A 10,090-nucleotide genomic window follows, 5' to 3' on the forward strand; every position below is an offset into this window, starting at 1 on the left:
TGTACTTGATGACGTTTGGAATGAGGAAGGTGATAATTGGAGTAAGTTGATGGGTTGTTTGTCGCAACTAAATTCTGCCAAGGGAAGCTCTGTGATCGTCACCACCCGTAGTGCCAAGGTTGCATCCATAATGGAAACACTTCCTAGGTGCGATCTAGGGATTCTATCGGATGATGAATGTTGGTCCATATTGAAGGATAGAGCATTTGCGGATCCTAATGCTCTGATACCTTCAGAACTAGAGGAAATCGGGGGGAAAATTGCCAAAAAGTGTCCATTGGCAGCAAAGGTACGGTATTTTCGATCACCTTATTGATTATTCAATGTGTCGATGAACTATTTGGTATATATAGATGAAGCTATGCTAAAATTTGGATCTTAAATAACTGCAGGTTTTGGGAAGCTTGATGCGTTCTAAGAACAGTAGCGACGAATGGTTGTCAATTCTGGAAAGTAAAATATGGCAAGTATCATCAAACAAAAACGATAGCAGGATCATGTCAGTTCTGAGGTTGAGTTTTGACAATTTGGAATCACCATTGAAACAATGTTTTGCATATTGCTCGATGCTCAAAAGAGGTTCCTCAATTGAAAGAGATAACCTGATCCAACTGTGGATGGCTCAAGGTTTTCTCCGTCCTTCTCATGATCTCCAAAGCCAGGGGATTGAAATGGAGGATATAGGCAGCAGGTATTTTGTTGCTCTACTGGAGAGCTCCTTGTTTCAGGATGCTGAAAAGGATGAGGATGGCGTTATCACCGAATCCAAGATGCACGATCTTGTGCATGATCTTGCAATAGAAGTATCCAAGTGTGAGAGCTTGACACCAGACCTCAATCATGAGATGGATGGTCATGAGATTCGACATGTTGCACGGATTCCGACTTCGGAACTAAAAAGGATTCCAGAAACAAGTATTTCCAGACTACGTTCACTCTTTTCAAGTGTCAAGGTCCTTAATATCATTTTACCAAGGTTGAGAGCTTTACGGGTCTTAAGTTTCTGTCATGCAGAGTACGAGGAGTCACCAAATTCACTTGGCAAGTTGAAGCACTTGAGGGAGGCAGAGAACCAGGAATCGCTAAATTCACTTAGCAAGTTGAAGCACTTGAGGTATCTAGATCTTTCCCATACAAAAATCAAAGCACTGCCAAAGTCTATTGGCAAGCTCTATAACCTCCAAACACTGAGATTACCGTGGTATCTTAAAAAATGTCCAAAGGAGATTCAAAATTTGATCAACTTGAGGCATCTTTATAAAGATGGCAGCACAATGAAATTTGAGGCTGGAATTGTGGGGCGATTAACTAAAATCCAAACATTACCTCTGTTTAATGTGGGTAAGGGGACCAAATTACCCTGTTTTAATGTGGGCAAGGGGACTGGTCCTGCAATCGAGGAGTTGGGTGGGTTGAAGCATTTGAGAGGCCACTTATATATTTGGAAGATAGAACATGTAAGGGATGGAGAAGAAGCAAAGAATGCTTGCTTAGCGGAGAAGAGTCACTTGAGCAAGTTAACATGTGACTGGACAGACCGTAGGCCACCTAATGACAATGAGACGGATGTACTAGATGGCTTGAAACCTCATCTTAATTTGCAAAGCTTGAAGATTGTGAATTTCATGGGTGCTAGACTTCCGTCATGGATAACGGATCTCCAAAATTTGAAGAAGATTCGATTAGCTGGCTGTAACAATTGTGAAGGAATCCCAACACTCGGCCATCTACCTAATTTAAGATCTCTTGAAATTAATATGTATAAGCTGACACGTGTGGGAGCTGAGTTTTATGGTTATAGTGATACTAGCACAACTTTATTTCCAGCTCTGAAAACACTATCCATCTGGGGGTGCAAAGATCTCATTGAATGGACGGAAGCACCGAGGATATCAGCTGAAGGAGAAGTCGTGGTATTTCCTTGCCTCGATGAGTTGCATCTCAGTAACTGTCCTAAATTGAGAAATGCTCCGAGTCGTTTTCCACGTCTCTCCAGAAATTGAATCTCGTATATTGTAAGGGATTGTCAAGCCTAGGAAGTGGGCTCAACTACTGCGCCTCTCTTCAGGAATTGGAGCTAGTGCATTGTTATAATCTAACATCAATTCCAATCACACAGGGCATCACATCTCTCCGTAAGTTGACGATTCGTAATTGTCAGAGATTATTAAGCCTACCGAGTGGGCTCCAATTCTGCACCTCTCTTCAGGAATTGCATATTGGTCCGTTGTGGGAGGAGCTTCCACCACCACATGATTCACAAAATTTGATCGGACTAGAAGCTCTTCCTGAGTGGTTGGGAAATCTTACATCTCTTGAGTCTCTGTGCATCAATTATTGTGAGAATCTCAAGTATCTACCTACACAAAATGCTATGAAAAGCCTCACCAAATTGAAGCACCTCGACATTTCTTCATGTCCCCTGCTCAAGGAAAGATGCACCAAGGAGACTGGCCCAGAATGGCCCAAGATTTCTCACATCCCAGCCGTTTACTGTAATTTTTTAACCAAATCAATCTATTTTCATTTTCTTTTCTTTTTTCCTACAAATTTATTTATTATTATGTCTCATTTTTCATCTTTCTTAACTCAGTGTTATGAAGCTACGGAATGCCTGCCATACTGAACTAGAATGTCTGTTCACATTACAAGGTTAATCAATTCCCAATTGCCAGAAATTTATCCCTAAAGCAGGGTAAGCTTTTCAAAGCACCATCTTTTCTTCTCCTCACATTTCTTTTTTCACTGGAGTTTAACCAGTAATGCATTAACCAATCGTACTTTTTCCTCTTGGCATAAATTATATCGTAGCAGGCTCTATCATACTTGACGGGAACATCAAATGATGCTGAATAGGTGATGATCCAGTCCCAGTAGTTCAATCACCTCTCCCATGTAAGGCTTGTCTGCTGTGTTTCATTGAAGATAAGGTGACCATGATACTGGAAAAATATACTTTAATCATTTCAATCTAGTTATATCATATTTACTCTCTCATGGAGTATAGACATACTATTAGAAATCATTTTACTCTGTTATAAACTTAGAATTTGACATCTTTTCCATGAAATGCTGTGCTGGTTTGGATGCCATGTTCCATTCTTTATGGAAGACTTGCAATGAAATAAAAATATATCTATACCCTGTTTGATTAATAGTCAATTCCTCGATTCCCATTTGTATTTTCATTCCCTGATGATTTAATATTAAGTAACTCTCCTTTACAAATTTACAAGGATTGGATTTCTTTTAGCTGCTGACAGAGTTATCTGAAATCAGTGGTGCAGTGACTTGATAAAGAAGTTTCCACAACATTGTTTTCTTCTGATGTTTAATGAACTTGGAATTTATTGATGCCACCCCACTAGGATGATTGCTTAATTACTTTGCTTCGGTTTATATTCATAAGTTGTATAGTCATTGTAACCTGTTATACTTTCTTTGTCTCAGGTGTTAATCAGCATCAGCTATGAGAGTGAGAAATTGAGAAGTATCCACCTAAAGTGGAAGGTATGCAAACAAAAGATGAGGACAGCTGACATGAGTGGCTGACTTCTAATATTACAAAGGTAGATTGTAAGTATCTTTCTCAAATGAGTACTTTGTGTATGTTCTTGTTCCTTGTATCACTTTCATCTAGTTATTTAACTTATCGGTTATCTTCATTTCTTGAGTCCCATTATTTCTTATCCTTTGTAAGTACCAGTTTTTGTGATAGGGGTTCTTGTTCCCTCTATCGCTCTCATCTAGTTATTTAAATTATCAGTTATCCTCATGTTTTGTGTCCTATTAATCTTTTCCTTTATAAGTACTAGTTTTTGTGATGGTGAAGTTCATCCTCTAGTGTAAACAAAAAAGACATTGATAAGGATGAACATTATTGTTCTTATTTTGGGTTGAGGGAGAGATGTTCAATGGCATTTATTGTAAGTAAAGTATTTGCCAGAACAGTTCAGACCTTCATTCATTTGCAGTTGTCAGACAATAGTGATCCCTCCAGCAATGGTGTGAAAAACTACTTGCCACTCAATCTAGCAGGGACCTCACCAAATTACTGCATCTTGAAATTCTTGGTATTCACCATCTATATGAAGTTATGCCAAGGGGTCCCAATTGTGAGATTACTTGTATTACAATAATCTGGATAGATGCCAAAGTTAACATTCATATCCTAGATGCTTGGATTTTTGTTTAAATCCACTGTAAACTTTTGAGATCCCTTTCAACTCAACAACTGTAAACTATCCAAAATTCTTACCTTCACGACTATTCAGTGTAGCAAGTGTGTGATTGCCTTGCTGTGGAAAAGCTGTTTGAAGCATTAATAAAAAGAAGCAAACAAGTTTATCCTTCTCTCTTTCTTTTCCTCAGCACTGACGAATCATTTTTTTGAAATCAGGTCTGCATTGAAGCTATGAGACACCTCCTTAAACTAGCACAGTTGGATATTCATGGGGTTCAAGTTCCAGGGGAAACATGTGCGTTGAGTGTTTCAAAATTTCAGTTGTGCATGATTGCTTCCATTCATGTTCTAAGTGCAACCAGTTCCTAAAATCATGGTAAGCTTCTTAAACCCCTACCTTTTCTTCCCTCCTGGTGTTCGTCGTAATTTGATTCACCAGTTCTCAAATGCATTGTACTCTGCTCTATAGGCTATTTACTTACTATAGTTTTTCCCGAGGGCTGGCTTTATAGTTATTTTGGCATAATTTGTAATTTCTCACCAGGCTCTGTCCTGCTCAAATGGAAGAACAACTTAACCGGACCTGGTGTGAACTAAGTTCAGGTACTTCCGTTCTCCATCTCATGCATGTATTCGTTTCATTGAAGGTTATGCTGTCTCATGGTCTGTTTTATTCCTATTGGTTCCCCTCTTTTGATGAGTCTTTCTTTTTCTTCTCTTTATTAGCAGTCAAGTGTTTCATATACTTTCAAGTATCAAGCACCTTGCATACTGAAACTTGTCAAAATAGAATGTTACATCAGTTATCTTTTCTCAGTTTCAACTATTGTGTATTGTTTCAAAGAAACCTATTCTTTGTATTGCCGGTCTCTGCAATCATCTGCTCCCAAGTAGCACTTTGTGTTACAATATAAATTCACCTTTACATAATGATACAATTCATTTACTAAGGTAAAACCCAGGATCTGGATAAGTTTTCCTTTACAAACTATTTTTTTTATGTTGATCTAATGCTTTCTTCTATGTTCATTTGGATAATATTTTTGATCAGTTTCTTCTAGTAGGTTTGGTTAATTACATGTTTTTTTTTTAATTGTCCATTCTGACTCCTCTCCTCTCTTACTCAGATTTTGTTCTAGGATCAAGGAATTGGAGCACCCAAATTCGTGGTCTCAGGTGGCTGCTGTTTGTTTGGATCTGGTGAAGGCTGGTAACTTTGCCCTATAGAACAAACTCCATCTGCATCTTGGATAAGCCATTTGGTCAAGCATGCATGGTTTCTAGGAAACAAGGCTTCTAGTATCTGTGAGCTTTATGAACAACCTCCAGTGAGATTTCACATTTTTGCGCTCTGTTGGTGTTTCCATGGAAGCTTAACGAATGGAGCAACAAACAAACCCTGAAGGACCTGGACAATCTGGTACTGGTTATGAGTTACATGTATATGGTTGTGGAGCTTATTGTGAGCTTCTCTGCACTTCCTATACTTCCAAGTATCAAGCCATATTTCTGAGATTTGAGCATTTATCTGTGTCTAGGTAAAAATGGCATCAGTTGTGGATTCATGATTGTGGTGGTAAAAATTCTTATATACGTTCTTTGAGTGTTATTCTCTTGGTTGAAAAATGAGAGATCAAGTGTTTGTGAGCTTTAATTGGGGTTCTCTGTTGAGAATGGTTGAGAGTGCGCGCGAGATTGCTCAGCAAAAACATTTTATTTTGACAGTAGTGGATTATTGCCTTGGACGTAGCCCAAATTGGGTGAACCACGTTAAATCTTTGGCTCTTTGTTGATTGTGGGTTCTTTTAGATTTCACCATTTTCCTCTTCTTTTAACAATTTTTGCTGTTTACCATATTTAAGCGCAAGTGAAATAAATCAGAACTGATCAAGTGAAATCATTCTGAATGTGGTTCTGTTTATCATCAAGTTTCCATGCCTTGACCATTTTGAATTTCGTGCATTGTATCTAGTAATCTGTTCTTAATATTGATATCCGAAATGCTCTAGAGCCTCGCACTCGGATGCAATCTTAGTTTCTCTGAAGACCAATGCTCCAAGATATCATTTGAACAATTTTACGTAACATGGTAAAGATGCATTGAATGAAAGGGGTGGAACAACTATCAGGTTAGACAGAGATTATTACTTTAGATCCTTAAGGAGGATGAAAAAACTGATGCAGGGTTTTAGATTCAGTGAGCTCTGATACATAAGAAGCTGCAATTTTGGACTTGGAGCGACTAGTAAACCTGGTTAAATGGATAGAGAATGGAATTGTTAGAATCAAGTATGGACTTGTCACATGTTATCATAATGTATATGATGATTAGCTTAATATCAATCCTAGTTTAACATGGATACAAGCTGTAAATCAATACTAGTAACTTAATGAAGCAGTGTATCAATTCATTAAGGATAGTAATCCATTGCTTAGTCTACAAGAAAGGCTACAAGATTGTGATACATTAGGATTCTAATTAGGAGACTTGTCCCTTAAGAATTACCTTAATGGAAGGAATCTAAGGTTAACTATCCTATATAAATAGATGAACTTGGTCCCTGTTACTACCACGTTTTTGCATATTGTTTTGTCCATTGAGAAGCAAGTTGGTAAGTAACAGAAGGCCATCTTCAAGTGATCATTGTTGTGCAGCTGTAAAGATGGAATCCATGCCAGTAATTGCTGAAGGTAAGTCTTGATTCTTGTGTGATTGTTGTCGAGCTTGTATGCATATGATTGTGACCATGAAGTTATGTTTTTACAATTGGTATCAGAGCATAGGCTCACAAATATGAATTTAGTTTTGCTTGACATGAAAAACGTTTTAGGGTTTTGCAAAACAAATAAACAAAACAACAAAAAAATTTCTTTGCTTTACGAGTTAACGGGCTTTCAGCCTGTTAACGACTCTAGGCCCAGTCACAGCACGCGGACTATCCAAGCCCAAACCTGACCAAAACATGAAGAACAGGTGATACAACGGTTAGATTTGATCAAGATGAAGGTCTGGGACTGGATTCGGAAACGCGCGAGATGTTTTCGTCTCGAGAAGGGATTCAAAACCCCAACTGCTGTGAATCAAGAAGCCAATAGAGTCAATTGCTGCATCTGGATATCAAATTCATGCTTCTGCTGAGATTTTAGCAGCAAATTGGGGAAAAAGCAAAATCAGATTTTTCTGTAAAATTGTTTTCGATTCATAGCATAATTGTTAAGTTTTTGATTGTGCTCAAGAACCCTAGTTGCATTCCCGGCATGCGTTAGGCTAGAGTAGATGGTGACCGGGTGAAATTTACAATTTCTTGATTGTTCTGTTGTTTCTTGGAATCGAAACAACTTTGGTTGTGTTTGAATATGCATGATGAATTGATTGCTTATATGGTATTGTATCTGTGATCGAGTAACAACGTATGAAGAATAAGAATCTCCCAAAAAAACTTTACACATTGTAGAAATTGAAAGATGTAAGAGCTTAATTTTCTTATAAAGACAATAATCTGGGTAGAATATAAAGTTAAAAGCTCATGAGTTTTGTGGTTTTCTGTTGGCATAAGTGAACATGGTGCATAAAGCATCCTTCATTGATGTTGGCAGAAAACATATGGTATAACAAAACTGAAATTGTGTCTTGTGTTTTAAGACTATGCTTTAGTTTATCTTCCAAAGAAGTGGTCAAGTATGGTCTTAGAATGCAAGACAGCAGTATGCATGCTTAATGAAAATATATTTGGATACTTGGAAATTTTTTCTTCTGTCTAAAGATGTGGATAAATTTCTTTGGATAACATATTTTGATTAAGCATGGCATATTGATAAAGAATTTCGGAATATTATGCTTCTGCTCAAAAGTGATGCTTAATATTGTTTTATGTATGGACTGACATGAATGCAAGTATGGATTGTTTAGGTTTTCTGTATGTTCTTATTTTGGATGCTTAAAGCTTAATAAAACACAGAAAACTTAAAGTTATTTTCTTTACAAATTGAGAACTCACATGAATTTTGTTTTGCTCCTTAGGTAACTCTTACATGAACTTGAACAGTGTCTTGATGCTAACTGGAACCAACTATAGAGCTTGGCTAGACTCAGTAGAGAACTACATGGGAATGCATGAAAATATAGATTTTTGCTTTACTGAAGATAAGCCTGCAGAGTTGAATGAAAAGAGCACCAAGAAAGAAACTGATCTTTATAACAAGTGGCATAGATCCAATAGGATGGCTAAGAACCTCATTCGTACATCTATGTCTAAGACTGTCAGGGGAAGCATAGAATAGCCTGAGCTAGCATCAGATTTTTTGGAACTCATAGTTGCTAAGTTTAAAGAAAGTGAAAAAGCAAAAGCAGCTAGGCTAACCAAGGAGTTTCATGATTTGAAGTACATGGGTTCAGGGGGAGTTAGAGAGCATATCATGAAGATGATCAATATAAATGGCAGACTCAGGGAGCTCATGATTGGAGTTAGGGATGAACAGGTAGTGCATTATGCACTGCATTCCCTACCTAATAGTTTTAGTCATCTTAGAACCAGTTACAATTCTCAAAAGGGAAACTGGACTCTAGATGAACTTATATCCATCTGTGTGGATGAGGAAGCTAGGATCAAGGAAGAAAAAGAACCTGCTACAACCATAAACCTCATAGAGAAGCCTAAAAAGAAAAAGCCCCAGAACAAGTTGAAGCCCACCAAAGTCATAAGTAAGAGTTCAACAGCTGCAGTGGCTAAGGAAAATAAGCCATTTAGGTTCAAGTGCTACTTTTGCAAAAGAGTAGGACACATGAAAAAGGACTGCACAGGCTACAAGAATTGGTTAGCCAAAAAGGGTAAGATTTTTTCTAGGATTAAATACTTGTTACTCCCTGTACTTTTCACTGAAAAACAGTTCAATCCCTCACCTTTTAAATTAAACAATTTAGTCCTTATTCTCTCTAATTCTCACACAACAGGTCCCAAAATGACCATTATACCCCTCACTTTCTTTTTTTATATTTTTTATTTATTTTTCTCTCTTGTTTATTTTTATTTTTCCTGCTTCTCTCTCTCTCTCTCTCTCTCTCTCTCTCTCTCTCTCTCCAAATTCGTCTCTGACCTCGAGTTCATCCACATTGACAATTCGACGACTCCAAGCTCGGAGTCAAAGGCCTCGTCGACTCAAGTCTCTCCTCCATCCCCCGATCTTTATCCACCCACCCATAATATCACACCAATTCCAACCCACGACCCAACCCGATGCCGAATCAATCCCCACCATCAACCTCTCCGACCTCCACTCTGATCATCGCTCCGCCAACATCTGCCCCATCTCAACAACAGTCTCATGATTTCTCTTCCTGATCCCCTCAATTCCGCCTTCAAACCTATTGACAAAGTCCAAAACCGCCGGAACAACCAACTGAGGACGATGGCGGAGAAGCCCCAGGCAGCCTGCTGAAGGACAATGGCGACGGCGGTGGTGGCGTTGTCGACGATGGAGACCTCGTCGACATGGTCGGCGTTGATGAGGTCCTTGATGAGGGTGCGGGAGTGGAGAATGTCGGTTTGGAGGTGGTTGAAGTAGAAGTGATCGGGCTGGGAGAGGTACTTGAGCTGCCAGTGGCGCTGGGCCTGGAGGACGGAGTCGGGCCAGGACCCGAAGCTGCCGTTGTTGATTCGGGCGACGGTGGGGTCCACTACAAAAAAGAATTCAAATTGCCACGGCGTTGTGCCGTCGCGGAAAGTGAAATTGCCATCGCAAAAGACCAATGGCGACGGCTAGGCGACGGTAATTGCGCCGATGTCGTTGAGGGCGTCGCCATTGGTATCTGCTACGGCAATTGCGCCGTCGCAAGCTTAATAGCGACGGCAAACCTTGCCATCGCAAGAATTTTGCTACTTGAAAAATGCCGTAGCAAATATCCATGGC

The 10,090-nt window shown here is 39.0% G+C and overlaps 1 protein-coding gene across 1 annotated transcript; it reads left to right on the forward strand.

The window, feature by feature from the left end:
* The first annotated feature begins 300 nt into the window (after positions 1–300).
* Positions 301–5,837, forward strand: LOC133709833 (putative disease resistance protein RGA3). The gene is made up of 7 exons (XM_062135750.1): positions 301–2,495; positions 2,594–2,695; positions 2,815–2,930; positions 3,451–3,569; positions 4,400–4,559; positions 4,728–4,786; positions 5,311–5,837. The coding sequence occupies exon 1, from the start codon at positions 408–410 to the stop codon at positions 2,001–2,003; it is 1,596 nt and encodes a 531-aa protein (XP_061991734.1). The 5' UTR covers positions 301–407; the 3' UTR covers positions 2,004–2,495; positions 2,594–2,695; positions 2,815–2,930; positions 3,451–3,569; positions 4,400–4,559; positions 4,728–4,786; positions 5,311–5,837.
* Positions 5,838–10,090: the final 4,253 nt, after the last annotated feature.

Source organism: Rosa rugosa, chromosome 5, assembly GCF_958449725.1.
Source record: "Rosa rugosa chromosome 5, drRosRugo1.1, whole genome shotgun sequence".
Lineage (NCBI taxonomy): Eukaryota > Viridiplantae > Streptophyta > Magnoliopsida > Rosales > Rosaceae > Rosa > Rosa rugosa.

What these genes read in the sequence shown, in the direction of transcription:
- LOC133709833 (XM_062135750.1), top strand. Translation starts at nt 408, where the DNA reads ATGCGTTCTAAGAACAGTAGCGACGAATGGTTGTCAATTCTGGAAAGT.